This window comes from Malaclemys terrapin, chromosome 3 (assembly GCF_027887155.1).
Source record: "Malaclemys terrapin pileata isolate rMalTer1 chromosome 3, rMalTer1.hap1, whole genome shotgun sequence".
NCBI classification, from domain to species: Eukaryota; Metazoa; Chordata; order Testudines; family Emydidae; genus Malaclemys; species Malaclemys terrapin.
In genome coordinates this window covers 78,228,923-78,252,664 of record NC_071507.1, presented here as the reverse complement: position 1 = coordinate 78,252,664, position 23,742 = coordinate 78,228,923, and the positions used below count along the sequence as shown (strand labels likewise).

Below are 23,742 nucleotides of genomic sequence, written 5' to 3'. Positions count from 1 at the left end.
CAGGAAACCTGTGCAGCCTAGTGCTTGGAGCACTGACAGTGCTTGCCTTTGAGCTCACAGTACACAGAGCACCCTACCAGACATCTAGGGGACAAGTGTTCATCACACACCGTAACATCCTGCAGTGTGGTCTGTTACACTATAGAAGTGTGGCTATTTCCACATGCTCTAAACACTGTGGGGCCAAGAAACTGTGATGGAAATTCTAAGGGCAGGCACTCCCAACATTTTCTGAACATCCTTGCTTTTGGTCAGGCCAGAAATACCTTTAAAAACCCTCTTTCAATCCACCTAATCAGTGCTCAAATTACCGGAGGGCTTGTAGGGAAATGGGGCCCCTATTAATGGGCCACCTCTATCTTATGGCCCCCTTACTTCTCACTAATGTTTAAATTAAAACAAACCACTTGACATAGAGGGACCCATTACTTCCCCTCCCCCCAGAATTATCTGGAACTGCACAGAGAACACACAAATGAAAATTCTTTTTTTTTTTCTTAAAGTATTTTCAGACATTTAAATATTTCAGTTTATCTTCTGGGAGATAGCGGAGTCCATTCTTTTCTTGTATCGGAATGTGATTTGTCCATCACTAAAATACTGTACATTTTCTTAAGGGGCTTCCTGCCAGCTCCTTCAATACCAAGGTCTTTCCTCAGGCCTTAGAAAAATTAAAATCCTGATTCCTTTCACTTTTTCCTTACATTAATCTTCAATGTAGTCTGGGAAAAAAACACATTATGTTGTGTTTCCCAGAATGTCCTAACTTTGCTACTTTTTTAACTAACTCCTATAATTACAGTTCTCATTCAGCTCAGTTGGTCTTGGGCTTTTTTTTTTTTCCCTTCAATCAATCATTCTTTGTTTTTGTTTTTTAAAAAAGCGCTTCATTGAGAGCTGAACTAATGCCACCTCATTCCGGTTGAAAGCTCATCATATCTCACAAGCTAAGTCATGTCAGCACTTGGATGAGAGACCTCAAAGGAAAACGCAGATTTCTCCAGGAAGTGACTGATGGTATGGGTGATTTAGTATTTCTCAAAACCAATATTAAACGTATGCCCTATGGTGCTGCTGAGTGGCACTGTGCTTTTGGAAGTGTTGTTTTCTGAGGAGGCTTAAAAGTGAGGCGCTGCCTACTCTTTGTTATGAGAGTTCCCAGTGCACATTTTGCAAGAGTAAGTCTGTTAATCTTTGTTTCCTATCTCAGTTCCAACTTGGGTAATTATATTTTGTTTTCATTCCCTGTGCAGTTTCAGTCACTATAATATTCTTCTTCCTGTCCTTAATCATTGTATAGTGACACTATATGCTGGTAAACAGCTGCAGCTTTCCTCCACAGGAATGGCTCGATTTCAGCAGTGAGTGAAGCAATTCCTGTTTGTGTACTGAAATATCATAGTAGTTTTGCCTGTGTAAGGATAGTTGGATCAAACTCATGGCTTGTGGGATTCTTTGGGATGAAAAGGACTACGTAAAATGTACCATATCACCAATATTATATTTTTTCATCAACATGAGCCATTTGCACATACACTAATGTGCTGCTACCTGAGGTGGCATTCCCCATCAAGTGCTGCCCTAAATGCTGATCTCCAATAGGAATGCTGCAGTGAAGGGTAAATAACCCTGTATATTTAGAACAAATTAAATGTCTTTCGTTTACGTGATTCAAGCTGGTTCAAAAACGTTTCTGTGGGGTGAAGGATGGAGAAAATACCAGCAGATATTTAAAGAAAATATTAACAGCTATTCTGACAGCAAGCTCAAGGGTAAATAGAACATTTTATACACTGGCAATTCAAAGGATGCCTTGAGTGTGAAAAGCCAAAATCAAAGTGACAAGGATTCAGGTTTGCCTTATAAAATGTTGCCGTAAACCCATTTGTATTTGCAAAATGTAATTTAAGTGAGCACCTCTTCTCTATCTGTTTTTTAATCTGGAAGAAGGGATAAAGTGACCATAATTTTTTGGCCTTCAGCCAGGCTCATACTTTGGTATTAATATTGACTGATCTGTAATCGCTTTTGGGATCAATCAGTTAGCAAGGTAGCAGATTACTAGGAACTGGTGTGCTTACATTGCATCTTGGATTCAGGAAATGTGAATTAAGTCAGTGAAGCCTAGTTAGCATTTAGTCCTGGCCTCAATATGACACTAAAAGCTGCAATTTTCCCTCTCTTTTTCTCTTTAATAAGTTGTATGTCCATGAAAAACAAAATAAAGGTATAATGGTCAAATTAAGAGTGTTTTCTAGTTGTTTTTAGAGTGTTATTCATTTACCTTAGAGACAAACTGCATCCAAGAAAAACACTTAAAAAGCATTGAATTTTAGGAACAATTCTTCAGTGCCATGTGCACTGATGGCTAAAGACTATTTTAGCTTTGAGCTACATTTTTCTTTTTTTTCTATTGAATTTTGGTACCCAGATTTTGACTTTAGCACAGTAACTACCTTAAGTCTTATGACTAGCTGGCCAGAGGTTTAGTTCCAAACAGCCCTCAATCCCAAGCAGATATATGATCATGTATAAATAGGTTTACTGTATAGTTCTTTAAATTTTACTCCTGCTATTGAATATGTTGGAATGAGATTTCCCATGCAGTAGTCATAGTATTTCGCATTTATGGAGATCCTTTTATCAGAGAATCTCTAAACAGTTTACAAAAAGTGGGTAAATACTATTTTTCCCATTTTACAGATGAGGAAACTAAGGCACAGAGGGGGAAACTCAGGCTCATAGAGATTATCTAAAATCAGACAGTGGGTCACTGGAACACAGTCAGGAGCAGCATTGTGTCCACAAGGACCCCAATTACGTAACACCTTGACTGTTGACTTTAGAGCTGGGAAAACATCAACAAAAACATTAACAAATATTCTCACCAACCCTAATCACAGTGATATTCACAGCCCTTAAATATTCACGTTATGTTGATATTCATCTGAAGAGGATTTGTTTACATGAAATATTTGTGAGTCCATCTTGGAAATCTTTGTGGATTTGGGATAGGACAGGAAGGAAGTTAGAGAAAAGAAAGCAGCAGCAAGGATGCAGATGTGATGGTGGGAGATGTCCAAAGGAGAAACGGGAGATGGTCCTCTGCTCTGGTAGTAATCCAGACTGCTAAATTTCTTTTAGGAGGCACCTCAAAATACAGCCATATGCCTGGAGAGCAGCCAGACAATCAAAAAAAGGAAGAAATACTCCATGGCACCCATCTGTTAAGGTGATATCCTGACATATTTGCCACCTGATGTCCCATGGAGCAAATATTGCCTAGGTCATGACAGACCACTCAAGCTCCCCAGTCACAGGGGACACGCAGCAGTAGAGAAAGAGGGATTGCTGCTGATATGGGTGTTGAAGGAGGGCCTGTCAACTGTGCCTCACATGAGGGTGATTGCTCAACACAGAGGTTACTCGTGAGGCTGGGAAGTGGATAATTGACAGGAGGTAGAAGTTCCATGAAGAGATCCAATATCTGCTAATTCTCCTAGAGCAGCACTTGCTGAAGAAAACAAGTTCCTGTTGTATCAACAGCTGGGGGTGGACATATTAATGCCTTTCAGAGGTTTAAGGATTAGAGAAAAGCACATTCTCATCCCATGCCAGCTGTCTACAATGGGCATGCTCCTAGACCAGACAGCCTTCCACTGAAAAGGGATGCAGGAATTGCAGCTTATTGACACAAGGGAATTATAAATTTAAGGAATAATTTACAAAATAGTACTTGCTTTGTACTGGTCAATTTCACCATAATGAGATAACTTCATCCTGGTAAAGCTGGCCTGCCCCTGAGTCCTCCTGCAACATCTTTAGATTTTTTTTTATTTTTTATTTTTTACTGGGATTACCTGGTTATATGTACAGCTGGTTGGCAAATTATTTTCCCCTGTGAAAAATTTAAAACAACTTTTTTTAATTTTGTGAAATTATTTATTTGCAATTTTTAGGTTTTGGGGTTTTGGTGTAATAAATAACTCCAAGCCTGATTATTATTATTTTCATTTTTTCAACAACACTTGAAAATATTCAACAAAAAATAGTTGGTTTATTTTTTGTATTTGTTTTCCAACAATTTTTGTTTAGCTGAAAAGCCCTTTTTTCAATTAAAAATAATTTGATGGGAAAATTTCAACCAGCTCTATTTAATGTTTTTCTCCTGTGTGGCTGTATTTCTGAAAGACACACACAGTGGAGAGGAGGGGAAGAAGGGGGGGGGGGGGGAGGGGAGGAAGCGTGTGTGTGTGTGTACACACACGTGTACGTACACAGCAGAAACATCAAGGGGCTTGTGAATGAAAGCCAAGTGTCTAAGCAGGTGTTAGGTGGGAGTTACTTGCCTAAGCTAACCCAGTGCAGGGTGAGTGAAAATCAGGCCCTACCTCTCTCAGAAAGCAGCACTAGAACTGGCAGCAGCAAGAATTAGGCAACTAAGCACTAAAAGCAGAGAACATTCCAAACTAAATGCCAAAGCAAAACAAAACTATTAAAAACATAACATTAAACACCACACACAGAAACTGAACATTAATCACATTAAATGAGCTCTACGTTGTACTCTGAAGCTCACTAACCTCAGACTCTGGCAGACAACTAGTTGGAAAAAATTTCAAAAGGCAGAAGCCATATATATATATATATATATATATACCTATCTAAAGTGTACCCAGCACCTTGGTATCTGACACTACTCTGCTGAGACCTCTGCTTTGTGCACAGAAGTAGGATCCCAGATGATTTCATTAGACTGCTTCTTGCCCTATGAGGCCTACTGTGATATCTACCACAAAACTTGGTCCTGGACAGACATACAGGACTTTCAGGCTATTCAGCAACACCTTAAATTGCATCATGAAATGAACATGAAACCACTGTAGAGATCTGAGCACTAGCCTTATATGCTCATAGTGACACAATCCAAACTAGGCACCAGCATTCTATGCCTCCTGACTAGATTAATAAATTCTAAGGCCAGAAGGGATTGCTGTGAACATCTAGCCTGACCTCCTGTATAGCCCGGGCCATAGAACTTCCCTAAAATAATATCTAGAGCACGTCTTTTAGAAAAAAAAATCTGATCTTGATTTAAAAATTGTGAGTGATGGAGAATCCACCACAACCCTTGGTAAATTGCTGCAATGGTTAATTATCCTCACTGTCAAAAATTTATTCCTTATTTCTTATTACTGTGGGCTGTCTTCAAGGACAGTGCTAACTAGACTCTGTTACAGTAGTATAGTTTCAAGATGACAAAGCCATGACCGACTACTGCAAGGTATGCCTGAAAGAGATCGGGAAAGAATGTTTGGAGTCTGCCAGAAGCCATAGATGATCAAAGGCACAAGGGGCCACTGTAGCCTAAGAGAATCCAAGAACAAGAATGGACCCAGAAGAACCCCCAGATTATCTCATTGCTCCCCAGCCTTGTTTGGAAAATTTCAGCTGCATTGTCATTCAGGTTTATAACACTGATCATTCTTTAATCTCCCTGCTGTTCTGCATCCTCGCATTAGCATCAAGCAATCTTATCTACTTTAATTTTAATGTAGTTGTGTGAATTATGAAGTAGTACAGTATGGTATCCTTTCAAGCCTACTTGTTGTCTTATTTTTAATGATGCCAAGTAATTCCAGCAAGCCTTTATTAATACATCTCATCTTATAAAATTTAATAACTTTTAAGTGATAATGCATAATGCAATATGGATTAAATCTTCTAGTTTAATTTATGTTAAATATGCCTTTCATGTTTAAAATGTTGAGTGAAAAGATACTGTAAAATATTTTTTCATAGGCACTTCTTAATAAATCAAGGCTTGTGGGAGGGTTGGGGAGGGAATCAGGTATATCATTATTTTGTTATAATACTGCATGACATGTAGAATATAATATGATGGATGATGTTATAACAACATTTTTACTGTGACTGTAAAATTCTAGTCATGGTATTGTATGAAAATATGCCTCAATTAAGCTTCATTAGTTATTTTGTCTTTGATGCTACAAATAATTTAGTCTAGGATGTGATTATAATGAAGTTTTGATTATGCTGGTTACCACCCCTCTTAAACAAATGCGCACATTATCAATGTTTGCATGTGCAAGCGATTTGATTACGATTCACATTACTGTGTGTAGAAATGTGTTAGTCGAACCGACAAATATGGTCTATTTTTGGCATTTAAAAAATATTCAGACCTCAGTAAAGAGCTAATTTTCTCAAGTCCCTGGAAATAACATACACTACAAGGAACGGAATGGTAAACTAATGTTTATCAACACTGTCCAGTTTGCAGGTAGGCATGAATTGCTTGCAAATGTGCGATAGCTGAGCAATTCCATCATTTCTAGGAATGATTGAGGCAGGAAAGGAAACTAAGAATCCTTCAAGTTCATCTTGGTAGAATTTACAACTATAAACTGCAAAGAACCTTGATTTAAAAATGAATTTATATTTCCAGTCTTCAAAATGACAGAGGCTAAAACTCACTATCAAAGGGAAAGGATCCAGGAGATGGAGCTGATTTGTAGTTCCCACCCTCCCCACACCACTCCCAATAGCAGCTTGCAAACAGCAGGTGCTCTTTTACCTAGCTGCAGTCTTCCCAGAAGGTGAGAGAGTCCAAACCCAACAAACTGAAGGATAGGCTCAGGTCCTGAGTGAGCACACACAATATTTTGACTTGGAGAAAAAGTTCAGTCCTCCTCCAACGGTTCACAAACTCCCTTTTTTCCCCCTTACATCACATTATGCGTCTAGATAAGAAAATCAACTGTATTGATTTTTGCTCATTCCCCTTATCAGTTGGCTAGCTGTAATGTAAGACAACCAGAACTAGGTAAGTGTTAGAACACATATCTTATTTGTTTAATGTACTATATCCAATATCACACTTCCATTTCTTTCACTACCCTGGGAGCAATAGATGCACTGAATCTTTTTCCCTGGTGCACGTTATTCCTGGAAGAGAGATCCCTAGATAGGACAATCAGATGCCAGCAAACCAATACATTTCCAACATAGAATCAGTATTTCAAATGTACTACTGCCCTGGAGATCTGATTCAGAATACCAGGGTAGCTAATACTCACAGTAAGGCAGCTCCCACATCTCTCTTCTCAATGTAACCTAATACACATCCTGCTAGTGACAATTTACAACAATACATTGCTGATACCTCAATTATACTTCTCCCAGTTACGGTACTTTGTGAAGGAAGGATGAATATTATATAGAAATACAAATATAGGAATAGATTAATTTAATAAGGAAGCATGCTATTTGATCAGCCAATTATGTACTTTTTCTTAATGACTTTGAGGAAAACATCAGCAATAGCAGATTAAAAATCAATTATCTGTCTTGAAGATGAATTTTAAATCCTTATTGACTGAAGACTGAGGGATGAGTCTGGATTGTTGCTGTTTTAAAAGCCAGCAGTGGTTAATGGAAAACAGAGGAAATGTTGGTCAGATGCCATATGACTGAGTTTCTGAATAATCTAATTCAGACAGATTTATGTTTATTTGAATTCATCATTACTTTTGGGTACTCTATATGCTAAACTATAATAATCAATCATGAATAAAAATAGTACTGAAGCCACAAAAGCCACATGCAATAGGGTTCTTGATAAACAACCAACAATATTTACAAGAGCTACTTATTTCAATGTTTCACTGTTGTGACAGAACCCCTCAATGCCAACAGGCAAAGGGTTCACTGCTCTGTAACAGCAACTCCTAGCAGGCCTGACAATCTCACTACACCTCGCACCCCTGCTTTCATAGTATTTATCCATACAGAATGTTATGTGAGGTCAGGTCTTCAATAAAAGCTGGGTTCCTACTAATCATTAATGTCACTGTGAAATGTATGAACAAATACCATGAAAAAAGTTGTGTATATATACTGAAAATATGTTCCTAAAAAGAGTCTGAATCGAGGGAGAATTGGTTTCTGCCAGACAAAAAGATGTATATTCCCCTATCTGTCTTGGTTCACATATAAATTAAGCATCTAAGCCAATACAATGGAAGAAGCTCCGTTTGCATAGGAAGTCAACATGAAGTTAGCACACCAGGGAATAAACCATGGGGGGTTATCCCAACTCTTGGGACAAACAATGGATGTTTGGGAGATAAAATGGTGTCCTTTTGTCTTCTTATATCATTAACCAAGGAAGCAAAAGGATAGAACTTTTTGCATTCATGAAAGAGAGATCCCAGTTATGTTGGCTGGAGATGCTGGGAGATTGCTTTGCGTGACTAACTTTTGTAGACAGGGGCTTGGCCTGTTAAATATAGGTTTTTTCAGCATTTCTTTGCCCCATTTTTCCACCCCGGGCAGCTGCCCCGCTCATCCCACCCTGGTTACAGCCTTCTTGTATGTATACTGTCCTGCTGGGGACAGCATATCTGGTAACTCCTGTGAGTGGCCAGTGGACAAAGGGCTGGATGTTACAGAGATTGCTCCAAGGACTCAGGGGTTGGTGTGTGCCTATTACTAGCCTGCAGAGAGGGAGCGAGGTCTGCAGAGGCCTGGAAGGTAATGCTTAGAATCATAAAATCATAGAATATCATGGTTGGAAGGGACCTCAGGAGGTCATCTAGTCCAACCCCCTGCTCAAAGCAGGACCAATTCCCAACTAAATCATACCAGCCAGGGCTTTGTCAAGCCTGACCTTAAAAACCTCTAAGGAAGGAGATTCCACCACCTCCCTAGGTAACCCATAATATCCAACCTAAACCTCCCCCACTGCAACTTGAGACCATTACTCCTTGTTCTGTCATCTGGTACCACTGAGAACAGTCTAGATCCATCCTCTTTGGAACCCCCTTTCAGGTAGTTGAAAGCAGCTATCAAATCCCCCTTCATTCTTCTCTTCTGTAGACTAAACAATCCCAGTTCCCTCAGCCTTTCCTCATAAGTCATGTGTTCCAGCCCCCTAATCCTTTTTGTTGCCCTCCGCTGGACTCTTCCCAATTTTTCCACATCCTTCTTGTAGTGTGGGGCCTAAAACTGGACACAGTACTCCAGATGAGGCCTCCCCAATGTCGAATAGAGGGGAATGATCACGTCCCTTTATCTGCTGGCAATGCCCCTACTTATACAGCCCAAAATGCTGTTAGCCTTCTTGGCAACAAGGGCACACTGCTGACTCATATCCAGCTTCTCGTCCACTATGACCCCTAGGTCCTTTTCTGCAGAACTGCTGCCTAGCCATTCGGTCCCTAGTCTGTAGCAGTGCATGGGATTCTTCCGTCCTAAGTGCAGGACTCTGCACTTGTCCTTGTTGTTTGTGTTGCCAGAGGCTGTTGGTTCCAGGGAGCTGGACTACAATAGGCACAGATGAGACCACTGCACACTAAGAGCAGGTAGCGGTAAGGTGGTGCCTCATGATGACCCTGGGTAGCATCATAGCAGTACCAACTGATTCCCTCTCAGTACAAAAGTGATACTATAAAAAGCAAACTTGCTCTGCTTGCTGTGACTTACGTGTATTGGCGAGGCAGGGTCAGGCTGAACACTCTAAAAACAAAACCAGAAAAAAAAATTATTTACAGGTTTTTGGATCCCCAAAAATTCCAGGAGATTTTGTGTCTAGGAAATATATTTATTTCTTACCTTTAGAAGGGAATATTGGCAACCGGCCATGACAAGACAGAACAGGAGGACCCAAATGTCTTTACAAAAGCCTTGGTTCAGAGTTAGGAACCCAAGAAGTGAGACAAGAACTACTAGAAAAACAGCCAACACATTCTCCTTGATAGCTTCAGTCCTACAGGAATAAAATAAATAAAAGGGATTTCAAAAGGAGAAAAGTACCCATGTAACTACCTAGCAGATAAAGGGACAGATCCTCAGTTGATGTAAATTGCCATCGCTGCACTGACTTGAGCTACAACACTACCGCACTTGAGGATCTGCCCTCAAAACTCTACACTAATTGCTTGTGGACTTATCCATGTATAATTCTTCACTCTAAGTCTTTAGTTGTACATCTCATTATGACACCCAAACCTTGTATTCAAACCTGTGTATTTTATTTCATAGTTGAATAGATTTTAAGGCTAGCAGAGACCATTATGATAATCTAGTCTGACTTCCTGCATAGAATTTCACCTAGTAATTTGTATACTTTAGTGTGCATTTCCCTGTAAGTCTCTCTATAAAACAATTTTTAAAGGGAATGATAAGCATTCATGTACTAAAAATGCTAAAGACAAAATATAGTATGTGGCCAAATTTCAGGGTAGCAGCTGTGTTAGTCTGTATCCTCAAAAAGAACAGGAGTACTTGTGGCACCTTAGAGACTAACAAATTTATTAGATGCATCCAAAGAAGTGGGTTGTAGCCCACGAAAGCTTATGCTCTAATAAATTTGTTAGTCTCTAAGGTGCCACAAGTACTCCTGTTCTTTATGTGGCCAAAGGTGGCGAGCAATACTGTTGTCATGTTAAAATTATTCTTTAAAGTGCAACCCTAACAATATAGAATTAGAAAAGATATTCAATTTGTTTTATCTGTAGTACTGAAACATATTAAATCTTTCATATGTTTAATAAGATTTATTAGAACAGGTGTGCAGAGAAAAGCAATTTAAATATTCAATCCATAACAAAAAGTGTATTATGGATATTTTTCCATGCACTTGAAGTGCTTAGACAAGGCACCACATATACAGCAGCATATATGCTAGATCTAACTTCTCTTACTACATACCATGATTTCTGTAGAACACTAAAGCTGTCGTCTGAAATATCCGCAGCAGAGATAATATTAACATGTGTATAGGGCATACACCCACACAATCAGAGATCAAGCTCATGACAGGCTAGCCTGCAGTCACTGGCTATGTAAGCTTAGTTGTTTTGGGTTGATAATAGTCTAGCAGATTATAAGGGGGAGGATCTAGCAGCAAAGAGCACTGCCAAAACAGCTGATTACAACTGACATGGGGGAAAGAAAAGAAGAAGAGATGCCAGAGAAAAATAGGATTGTATCTCGTCAAATAATTGAGTTAGCGTGGGGGGAAACAGGGGAATTCCCTCCTGCATTTTGTTCTTAACATTTGGAAGTATTTCAGTGACAAAAATTTGGCACCTTTCCCTCTGTTCTTCGCTTTTCCTGATTCACACACAACACTAATTTTCAATCAGTTGCATAGGCACTGACTTCTCCTCTGCCCGGTGGGTGCTCGACCCCTCCCTGTCCCTGGCCCCGCCCCTGCACCACCCTCGCCTCGCCCCACCCCCATTCCACCCCTTCCCCAAAGTCCCTGCCTCCATTCCACCCCCTTCTCCCAAGTCCCCGCCCTTGCCCTGTCTCTTCTCTGCCTCCTCTCCTGAGCACGCCGTGTCTCCGCTCCTCTCCCTCCCTCCCGGAAAGTCCTAAGCACCGCCAAACAGCTGTTAGGCGATGGGGCGGGGGCAGGAAGTGCTGGGAGGGAGAGGGAGGCGCGGGGACACGGCGTGCTCGGAAGGGAGAGGAGGTGAGGCAGGGGCAGAGGGAGCTTGGCTGCCGGTGGGTGCAGAGCACCTACTAAGTTATTCCCACAGAGTCAGCGCCTATGCCAGAGGCAGCAGGCCCAGAGTCCAGAATCAAATTGGGGACTATTACACAAATTGGACCCTCACATAAATCAAGGTCTCTTCTCATATAGAAGGAGGAGTCCGATGGCACCTTAAAGACTAACAGATTTATTTGGGCATAAGCTTTCATGGGTAAAAAACCCACTTCTTCAGATGCGGAGGAATTCTTCGGGCTCCTCGTTGATTTTGTGGATACAGACTAACACAGCTACCCCTCTGATAGTTCTTATATAGAAGGGTCATGGGCCACAAAAAACTCTGAAGTTTGAGGCTTGGAGCACAGAAACATTTTCCCACACTTAAACGAAACAGGTATTTATTTAAAAGGAGTCCCACCATTCACTCCTTTTTTAATAGTTTGCATTTTTACCTGTAAGGAGAAATTCATGCCACTTAGTATGAAGAAAGCTTACCGATCCAGTAATGCCAACAAGGCAAGTCGATCATACCAGACTTTAATCCACTTGCCAGGAAATATAATAAATTTGTAAAACTGCCTGTTAAATTTTCGTTGTGCTGAAGAGCATGAAGAGTCCTCAAAGTCCTGACTCAGATGCTTTAAAACAAACAAAACACACACACACAGTTTCATACTGGCATACTGTTGCCATTAAAGTACATGCTCTGAAAGAACAGGAGTACTTGTGGCACCTTAGAGACTAACAAATTTATAAATGAGATTAATATATTGTGTTCCTTATGGTTGAAATAAAATGGAGAGTAAAAATTTTCACCAGTATTCATTTATAAAGAAATTGGAATGAAACATTGACATATAAATTCTACCTTTCGGAGCATCATGACAGGTTTCAGAGTAGCAGCCGTGTTAGTCAGTTTCCGCAAAAAGAACAGGAGTACTTGTGGCACCTTAGAGACTAACAAATTTGTTAGTCTCTAAGGTCTTTTTACTTAGAGCTTGTCTACATGAACACTTAGTTCGCAGCAAACTGGGGTGTGACTCTACCCTGCATTAGTCTGCCGCACACTAATTGTCCACGTGACCCTGCTGACATGCACTGACAGTTTGTTAGCGTGCTTTGATTTACCCCACTTTGACATGAACTGTTAGTGCACATCTACAAGGTCTACACATAGAGTTAATGCGCTGCAGGCTAGTGCAGGTAGATTCACACCGCAACTAGATACGAACTAAATTATCATATAGGCAAACTCTCAGCTAATTTATATGGGTGTCTGAAGCTCTGAGTGAAATTCTAGCCTGGGGTAGTCAATATGTTGACTGTGGGCCAAATCCTGACTGCCAGACACTTTTGAATGGACCTCAACATCTTTTTATTATCATCATTGTTATTTGTTATTATTATTTTCTCTGGAGTCTGGACCTTGACTATACTTTGACCAAGACATTTGGACTTAGACCCATCCAAGTCAATGACAAAACTCCTAATGACTTCAATAGGGTTAAGATTTCACTTATAATCACAAGATTCGAAGCCATAAAAACATGTATTCTAGTCCCAAACTTGCAGTGTGATCTTGGGCAAGACATTCACTTCTCAATACCTCAGATTTCCTATAGATAAGATAAGGGTGATGATAATTCTCTAGTTAGCAGGTGGTCTGCAGGCTTAATAAATATTTGTAAAGTCTTTTGAGATTCTTGTACGGAAATCTCTATACAAATCTAAATTATCATTGTATATGCATCTATAACATACATAGGTAAAAAACGAGTTTTAAATCATCTTACAACAGCTACTTTCCTGTCAACTTTTAGTTCCTATTAAAAATCTAAGTCAAGATAAATAATTGTCTGATGTTTTAGGTTTATTAACATCAGACTTGAAGTGGCCATGTTCGGGTAGGGTGAAGGTGTTAAGCTTGGGATGAGGGTATCTCCAAATTCTGGAAGACAGCTTGGAGAATGTCAGAGACCCCAAACTCACACAAACTATAAAAATAAACTATGTCCTTGTCATATTACAAACCAAACTGAGCACTAAGGGCCTGCTTCTGACAGGTGATGAGCAACTCCAGCTCCTGCAAGTGGAGGGTGTTCTGACATCCCACAAATGATATCCAGGACTCAGGATCAGGCCCTAAAAGTTTTACTTCCCAGTTCAGAAAAGAGGTGACAGACTTGATATTTTAGGCCTACGTGCCCACACTACTCTGCAAAGTAGATGTGTCAAACTATTAAAATTTGGCAATGTGTATAAAATCCTAACAGCTGTGTCCTCTGGTTTTCAATTTTTATGATAAGAGACTATTTACATGTTGGCAGTCTCTTTGTACAGCTAACATGTGCCAACGCAAATGCTTAGCAGACTTAGACTCATAGTAATCTCTAAATACTCTAATACAAGGCACTTTGGAAAACTTGTCTCTTATTAAAAGAAAGCTCAAAAATGCTCCTTAAGGACCCAGCTCTGCCACCTTTGCTCAGAGTAGTCCCTTATTATTTTTAAGCCAATGGGGCTACTTGTCTACTAATATACTACTCAATGTGTAGCCAAACAAGCCCTCCCAGTAGAGCAATACTATATAAATACAAAAGGGTTAAAATGGTTGCCTTCACACCAGGTGGTCGGTTCTACAACATGTTTACACGACATGATTTGTTAAAATGTTGGAAACTGAAATACAACGTACCCGTGGTGTTTCTGAAAGGGTTCTTCGTGCCACCATCAGTAAGAGCTGCTGCTGGAGTGCACTTGCAGCGTGATCTCCTGAAGATGGTTCTTGACTCTCCGAAGTGGTAGTACTAGAGGAACTGAACTGTGTTTCACTGTGCACAGGGGTAAAAAGGAATGAAATGGTTTTAGAAAGAGGCAAGTCAATACCATTTAAAACAATACAGCAGAAGATCTGGATGGCTCATGGGATCCATAATGGGACATGGAGCCTTCCACTCATCAGATAAAATCTAGCTCAGGCCTCTAGTGACCAAGGGTCATTTGTTTTTGATGGCTGTTCGTTGACCGCAGTCCAGTCCCCTGTGGAAAAGTGTTCTTTTCAGAAATGCCACTATCTGAAGAGGCACTTCTAAAGACGTATACTACTTCTTTAAGGAACAGCCAGGATCTTACAGCCAAAAAACCCTGGGTGTAATCCAGGAGGCGCTCTGCTCTTGCTTAGCTCTCTGTTCCTGTTTAAATAGACCAGCCCCAGGGCAAAGTAGGGAGCCTCTTTAATTACTCCCAGTTTGTTTTGGTTGTGAGCCCCTGGCTATCCCTTAAAGAGGTAATACGCTCCTTCATAGCACCCTTTCTGGTAGTCTCAGCAAAGATTTCAAGGATGAAAGGGCAGAGATTTAACTCTTTAAGCCCCAGAGGTGGTCCATCCACAATGGGCTGAGGGCACATTGTATGACTGTGCTATCATTGTCCACTAGCACATGACATGTGGATAACAGGTATCAGTTTCCAACTATGTCAATCCGCCACATTTCAGGAGCACTAAAATTTACTTTAAATTTCTGCAAGAGAAATCTTTAATATGCTTTTTCTTTTTAGTCAGCCCTAAATCCTTCTTTCTAGGCATAGGTATCCATCAGCCCATCATTTTAGATATTGTGAAAACTCCCTTCTTGTTTAACTGCATCTGTAATTAAGGTCTTAGAATGCAAGTTCCCAGGGCAGGTCTTTCTCTAGTCCTTTCTTCTTGATTCTGTACATTTAGCACTTAAATAATAAAACCTTGGTAAGGATTCTAATATACACTGTTTAATAATAATACACACGATTGCAAAAACAATCCCGTTACTGTGACATTACTTTATTTAAATAAAATTCTTGCTGAGAATTAATCATTCAAATGTTACTCTTGGATGGGATTCTTTTTGGATACCTATTCACTTTTCCTGTCACAACTGGGGTTTCCACACCTGCCTCCCCATTTTAATCTCAGTATCTCCTAGCTTTATCAATCCTACGTATTTATGTGGCCCCCATTAAACATAGTGTCTGAGGGCCTCACAAGCTTTAACTTATTTAGTCACACAATACCCTTGTGAGGTAGGGCAGTGTTATTACCCCCATGTTACAGATAATGAACTGACATACAGAGAGGCTAAGTGACTTGCCCAAAGTAACACAGGAAGTCTGCAGCAGAACAAGGAATTGAGGACAGGTCTTCCAGGTTCCAAGCTAGTTCCCTAACCACTGGATCATCCTTTCAACTTTAGTAAGCCAGACGTTCCATACAAATTCCCTTAAGCATATGCCAGACAAAAGGGGAAAGTAAACAGATTAGTGGCTGTCCGGTAAGATACAGAAAAGAGAATGAAACATCGCATGCTATGTCTACATAGTTCACCTCTTTAAAACTGTCTGCCCACTCCCCTAGCCATTGCTTTGCAAAAGCCAAGTGAAGTCTGGTTCATTCTTAACTTTTGTCTATTTTCTTTTATCCCACATCTAATAAGGAACGGCCTGGCATGATGATATTATACTCACACACCACAATCCTTTGCCCTTGCCTTCTGGACCAATCAAAAATCTGTCCACGGTAGACTCATGACACTTCTCCCTATAATCAAGCCTTCCCTTAGAGTTCAACTCTTCTCCCATGAGACCAGAAGATAACTTGGAAAGCCTAGTGGGGCAACACACTATTTTCTATTTCCTCTCAGCATCAGAATTCACAGCTCCACCCACCAGCTGTGTCTGGCAGAAGCAATTAATTCTAGAGGTTGTCAACACCCAGGAGGCCAGCAGTGGGAAAGTCAGGAACTCTAGAAGCCTCATAGGACAGTTCGGACAGAGGGGCGGAGTGTGTGCAGCTGGGAAGGCAGAGGTGGGAAAAGCAGCAACTCAAAAATAGAGGCTGTGCTGCACTTGGAAAGCTGCCTCTGTGTGCACTTTGATTTACATTTGGTGAGAACATTAGTATAGGTTAAAAAAAATCTCACCTAATCTATCTCTTGTTCTTTATTTCTCACGCTGTCTCTATCACCAGTCTCTCCCAGCCCCCACGTTCTTGGTTGTCTTTCTCACATGGCTCTGATCATTCTCACATTCACATGCTACACCATTTCCGATGCTGAACAGTTTAATTTTTAAACTACTTATACTCAAAGATATACACCATTTCTGATGACACATCACTATCAAACTAACAACGAATACCAACAAGAAATACTACAGTTTTGTTTGTGTTTTTATAAACCTATAACAGGGTTCCATAAAATTAGAATATATAATGTATAAATAGGAGCAAACACTCCCTAATTACTGAATAATTGTAACTTAAAGCTGAACATCATAGTGTAAGATGGGGCCTTGATGAACGGAAAATACATTAGTTTGCAGAATCAAATTAAGGCTATCAAGATCTACTGTAAACGGCACCATTAATATAAGCAAAGGTATAATTACACTAAATTTTGAATTGTAAATTAATAACTAAAGATATGTGTGACAAACATGTGACATATGCATGACTAATGTGAAAGATACAGAGCTCCCTCTGTTGATAACAAAGAGATTAACATTCCACTATATTTTTTTACTCAGCATTCAGTTCTACAAAAAGAAGAACAGGAGTACTTGTGGCACCTTAGAGACTAACAAATTTATTAGAGCATAAGCTTTCGTGGACTACAGCCCACTTCTTCGGATGCATATAGAATGGAACATATATTGAGGAGATATATATACACACATACAGAGAGCATAAACAGGTGGGAGTTGTCTTACCAACTCTGAGAGGCCAATTAATTAAGAGAAAAAAAAAAAACTTTTGAAGTGATAATCAAGCTAGCCCAGTACAGACAGTTTGATAATAAGTGTGAGAGTACTTACAAGGGGTACTTTGTTGGGCCTGTCTTGTAGGAGGTGACTTCTGGGTACTCGTCTGGCTCTGTCAATCTGTTTTTTCACTTCAGCAGGTGGGTATTGTAGTTTTAAGAATGCTTGATAGAGATCTTGTAGGTGCTTGTCTCTATCCGAGGGATTGGAGCAAGACAGGCCCAACACAGAAAATAACAGAACACCACTAGCTGTCACCTTCAGCCCCAACTAAAACCTCTCCAGCACATCATCAGAGATCTACAACCTATCCTGAAAGATGATCCTTTACTCTCACAGATCTTGGGAGACAGACCTGTCCTCGCTTACAGACAACCCCCCAACCTAAAGCAAATACTCATCAGCAACCACACATCACTGAACAAAACCACTAACCCAGGAACCTATCCTTGTAACAAACCCCGATGCCAACTCTGTCCACATATCTATTCAAGTGACATCATCATAGGACCTAATCACATCAGCCATACCATCAGGGGCTCGTTCACCTGCACATCTACCAATGTGATATATGCCATCATGTGCCAGCAATGCCCCTCTGCCATGTACATTGGCCAAACCGGACAGTCTCTACGCAAAAGAATTAATGGACACAAATCTGACATCAGGAATCAAAATACTCAAAAACCAGTGGGAGAACACTTTAACCTGTCTGGTCATTCAGTGACAGACCTGCGGGTGGCTATATTACAACAGAAAAACTTCAAAAACAGACTCCAAAGAGAGACTGCTGAGCTAGAATTGATATGCAAACTAGACACAATCAACTCCGGTTTGAATAAGGACTGGGAATGGCTGAGCCATTACAAACATTGACTCTATCTCCCCTTGTAAGTACTCTCACACTTATTATCAAACTGTCTGTACTGGGCTAGCTTGATTATCACTTCAAAAGTTTTTTTTTCTCTTAATTAATTGGCCTCTCAGAGTTGGTAAGACAACTCCCACCTGTTTATGCTCTCTATATGTGTGTATATATATCTCCTCAATATATATTCCATTCTGTATGCATCCGAAGAAGTGGGCTGTAGTCCACGAAAGCTTATGCTCTAATAAATTTGTTAGTCTCTAAGGTGCCACAAGTACTCCTGTTCTTCTTTTTGCGGATACAGACTAACACGGCTGTTACTCTGAAACCTGTCATTCAGTTCTACTACACCATGGAATAAGCATCAATTTAGCTGAACAATTGCACAACACTAAATATTTTATTGTAACCACAAAACACTTGAAAATCTGTTTTATAAATTTCCTGTTTGTCTTTCATGACTTTTTTTATGTCACTGAAAATTTTTGCCAAAAATCAGTCTAACCAGTAACACAGCTCATGCTGGTCCATATTCCACTACTTATCCAGTCTTATGACTGAGTTATCTGAGGTGAGATCAAGACAGAAATTTGCATTAGAAGAAAATACACAATCTATTTCTCCCCTCGATGGACCCCTTGCTTAAAGTGTGTTCACACTGTTCAATAAATGCATGGACAGAGACAATATTCTGGTCGGTTAAAGTGAGAGATCCCCAAAATGTGTTCCAATGTCCACCTTCTGGTAGCCAAATGCTGCTGGTTCTTCTCTTTATCTAGTGTTGCTGTAATGAATTACAGTTGAAAGAACATAAAATATTTTCCTAATATTACTTTTCCATTGTAAGCAGTGCAGTTGTGACCACAGAGATATTGTGCAATGACGAATGGAAGCGGTGGGGAGCGTACACCTCTACAAATGGGAAGAAAGAGTCCGCAAGATACTCTATTAAGAATGTGATTCAGATAGTTAAAAATGTCAAGAACTCCTAGATTAAGTAAATGATTCTTTATTGAGTCCTGGGCTGATCTTTCCTTTCAGCATGAATGTGAAGAGGAGACAGCAAATGCTGTGGCTAACATTATGATTGTGCCTAAATAATAAAAACAACCTGACTAAAGGGATATGCCTAATAAACTATTAAATGGAAAGATCCTATAGTCAGTGCTTCAGACTGTAGCAACTGGGTCATATGAGCTTAGCAAGAAGTCATGTAAATTGATCCAACTAAAATATTTTAGCCAAATATTACTTTTTTAAAAACTAGGAAAAAAACACAACCTCACTAAGCAGACGAACAATGCAGCCAAGAAAAATGTGATATATATAGAAAAAACACATTTTAAAAGTTTAAAGTTGGGTAAGGTCCTAATTCCTTACCTGGTTCCTTTTGACTTCCTGTGATTACTCACATGCTTAAAGTTAGGCACATTCTTAAGTACCTTCCTGAACTAAAGCCTAAATGACCAAGTTAAACAAAAGCCCATTAAGGCTAACTTGGTAAGCGTAACTCTGAATCCCCTGCCTTTTGTGCACTTTCAGATTCTATCAGTTTGTTGTACTAATACAGGAGTTTGCATTTATGACAGTATAGGAATACTTGAATAAACTTGAAGTCTTGAATAAACGCCTGCACAGATTCCCTTTTCTCACTGCTGTTGTCCTCCTGCTGCCACTTCACAAGACTCGCTGCTCCTGCCCCATAGAATGGATCTACACCGGCATTTCCTCATCTGCCTGGCTCTCCTGCTGCCTCCCTCCTCTACATCCATTGCTGCTGGAATGATTCTCCAGCAGCACTCATCTGCCTCATACATCAAGATAAGTCATGACATTAAACCCATCAGTTATGAGGATTTTTTCTTTTTAAGCCATGGGTGGTTTACATATAATGCATTATGACATTAGATGACAAGGCTTTCTTCTTAAAAATTAGAAGGCAAATTGAAATATAGAATGAAAGTAGAAATATATAAAATCAGAGCACCAGGAAGATTAGATAATTGCACATCAAACTGATTATGACAGACAAGGAAAAAGCTGTGAAGTTTAGGAAGCGCTCTTTGCTCTTTTTCTATAAATTCACTAATTATGATTTTAAAAGGGACACTGTCAACTGAAAACCCATATTTTAAGATTCCTTAACAATATTACTGATAGCAACTTAGATTATTAAAACAAAAATAGTTTAAAATCCAGTTTGCATTTTGCTATCTGTACTACTCTGTTTACTTTCTGCATTTCTCTCAATTAGGAAATAATATTAGTGAAATTAGATATCCTTTTTTAATAGGTAATTTCACTTTCAGGTTCTCAGTGCAGCCGTGTAAACAGAGTACTGAAGGGGAGTATTTATTTGTTTTAAAATCAACTGTTCCCATTAGAAGTTACAAAATATCCTGAAAATATTTTAATTAGTCTTAAGTGTTGAGAAAATATTTTGCAACAATCTAAATCTTGATCCAAATTTGATTTGATATTATTTCTTTAAAACAACATTATGTATTATGGATGCAGTGGTAGCTGTAACACAGTTAAGGTTATGCTAGAGTTTCAATTTGACAGTGGAAAGAATGAGGAATATCTGGTCTGAGTTTTAATAAAATAAAAAATGGATAATAATCCTTGAATAATTAGATTTTTAGTTGTATGATTCAAAGTTCCACAGCTTATTATACATTTTCCAGAAAAATGGGGGGAAGGGGGAAAGGTTTAAAATATTTTTCCTGGGAAGCATCTCACTTTTCTATGTTCTCCTCTTGCAAGAAATCGAAAACATTCTGGGATCTGCAACCTGTCATTTAGCCACATTGCTACTCATCACGTCCTGATTACTAGAATATCAGTAACGCACTGGTGGTGTTTCTCTATAGAGCATTTTATATGTTTTTAGCCTTAATTGAAAATGTGTGTATCAAGCTGAACCCACTGAATTGTAATGTGCCACAGCCAGAATATTGTCACTTCCCAGAAGGATAAAAAAAAAATATGAGTGAATGAAAGGAAAGAGAGGAAAAACCTTAACAGTGACCTCAGCAATGTTAAGGCAAAATAACTTCCTAAATGCATAGAATGTGTGAAAGGCATGTGATTTTAAGGTTTTATTTCAGTTTTTCCATGACAAAAAAAAAGGTAAAGCAACCTTGTTGATGATCTTCCAGACTAAGCACCAACAACCATATAGCTGTAGAGACTTTTGTTCCTACACAGGATTTTACTGCCATCATGTGGCAATGGTGCCCTCACGGACTCATATATTACAGTCAAAAGATCCATTTCCCCTCTATGTTAAAAATGCAAGAATGGATGCTGCAGCAGCTGGAAATCTAGAAGAGATCGTAAATGGATATATGGTAATATGTTACAAATCCTTTTCCTCTTGTTTACAGAATGGATGCCAGAAAGATAGCAACAGAATTGTGTTGCATTTGTAAAGAGCGGTTCACCATTTGGTTTAGGAAAATCGATGACTTACAAATAAGGCTAGAATTCAAAGCAGCATGGAATTAGAACTTTTAACCCCCCCAAAATAAATCAATGCTTAAACTTTCCTATCGAATTACATTTAAAAAGGACCCTGGAAGAACAAATCTATCTGAAATCATCCAATCCCAAAACTGGGTGGGTTTGGGTCTCCGAGTTTTCTCCTCTAATCCCCAAAGATCCCATTGTATTTTTATTGCACAGAGTTCAAAATCTGTGCAGTGGAGCAAATGCATACATTTGTCAAAGGGCAACATGTGTTTTTCACTAATAGTAAGAATCAGCAGCTTGTTACTATGGCTGGAGGCCGTCCCTGTCATTTGAGTCACCTTGTGGAGTGGAAAACATAGCTGCTTTCGTGATATGGCATCTTTCAGTGCTGAACAACTTGCAAACAGTGGATGTTACTATTTCAACACAAGTTTGAAGTGCAAAGGTACATTTATAAGGTGTTTGGGGAATTTGCCAGAGGTAAACACTATAAAGTATTAATGCATTTATCCAGAAGATGTATGTCGCTACTAAGGTGTTCAGATAGATGCTTTTGTACAGTACAAAGCACTCAGCAGCTACTTTATTTATGGAAGTGAATGTGAATCAAATGAGACCCAGGCCGGAAACACTTGCATTTTACAGCCTTTGAAAGCTATGTTGGAAGGATATTTTAAATTAACTTTTTTCTTAGTAGTTGTTACAAACACTATTTTTGCTGCAATTAGTGCTTTTTAGCCTAGGGTCCCTACTGCTGCTGAAGAAAGAGCTGACTGTGAAAGCAAACAGACAAAACAAATTAAACCAGAGATTAGCGGAGTTTTCTTTCTGTTGGAATGAATTTCACATTAGAAGCTATCACAAGGCCTATTGGCAGCCTAGGGTTAGCGGCAGGCCTTCATCTAACAGCGTGAGCAAAGAGTCACTTGCTTTCTTAATCTGAAATCAAGAATTGAATAAACCTGCACATTTTTCTGTTTATTTCTACAAGGGTCTTAAAATGATCACCCAAAGGTCACTTAGGGAAAAAGGATGGCCTTGGGGTGAAGACACTGGACATGGATTCAAGGGAGCTGAGTTGAGTTCACAGCTCTGCCTCATACTTCGGGCAAGTCACTTGCCTTCTCCAGGCTCCAATTTTCAATCTTCAGCTTGTACATTGTACCCCTTTCTCTGACCCTTTGTTGATTTAGATTGTAAGCTCCTCTGGGCAGGGACTGTCTCTTCCTGTTAGTTTGTACAATGCCTAGCACAATGGGCACTGTTGAAGCCGCTAGCTGCAATTGTAATACAAATAATGATAATGAACTGTAAAAAAGTGTCCACCACTTAAGTCTATATTTGAACAAATGAATCAAACACTTTTGGACCAAAGAAGGTTGCATAATGATTAGCAACCATTTTTGAAGAACAAACCATTCTAAACAAATATCAGCTCTGTACCAATTGATATCAATGCATGTGTGTCATGAATCTGTCCTGCATGGATTCTGTTCCATTTGCAATAGTTTAAATACTTCAGAAAGGAGACAGACTAAAGAATACAAGTTAGCTCACATCTCCCAAAGAAGAGTATTTGCTAGCTGAACCTCTTACCTGAAACAAAAGAGCAAAATGCTTCCCTGATATAAATGGATGCAACTACAGAGGACTTTGGTAGGAATCGCATCACTTCAAACAAAGATGTTCCAAAGCCGATAGGTAATATAAATTGTTTGGGCACACCTATACTTGGGTCTAAAATCTGTAAGTTAGCCCCTGAAACACTACAAGCAAAAACTGCACCTCTGAGAATGATGCTGACTCATGTAATTTGGGGCATATGACCTTGCATTGGCAGTCATTTCAAGGGATGTTGACAAATTACCCATTCCCACAGATCAAAGTGCAGTAGGCATTGTGGGGGTATGGTGACCAGATGTCCCCATTTTATAGGGACAGTCCCGATATTTGGGGCTTTTTCTTATATAGGCTCCTATTACCCGCCACACCCTGTCCCGGATAGTCACACTTGCAATCTGGTCACCCTATGTGGGGCTGGGGCAGAATACCATAGTATTTCATCACTAAGTAACATCTAATTAAA

At 39.5% G+C, this 23,742-nt stretch overlaps 1 protein-coding gene across 1 annotated transcript in view; it reads right to left on the bottom strand.

Annotated features, from left to right (window-relative positions):
• PCNX2 (pecanex 2) overlaps positions 1-23,742 on the bottom strand; it is a 248,771-nt gene that overhangs the window by 179,437 nt on the left and 45,592 nt on the right. Inside the window, exons 9-12 of the mRNA XM_054021531.1 lie at positions 14,217-14,352; positions 12,017-12,159; positions 9,637-9,790; positions 9,508-9,540 (exon numbers count right to left, since the gene is read on the bottom strand). Coding sequence (XP_053877506.1) covers positions 9,508-9,540; positions 9,637-9,790; positions 12,017-12,159; positions 14,217-14,352 — 466 coding nt within the window. The remainder of the gene's footprint in view (positions 1-9,507; positions 9,541-9,636; positions 9,791-12,016; positions 12,160-14,216; positions 14,353-23,742) is intronic.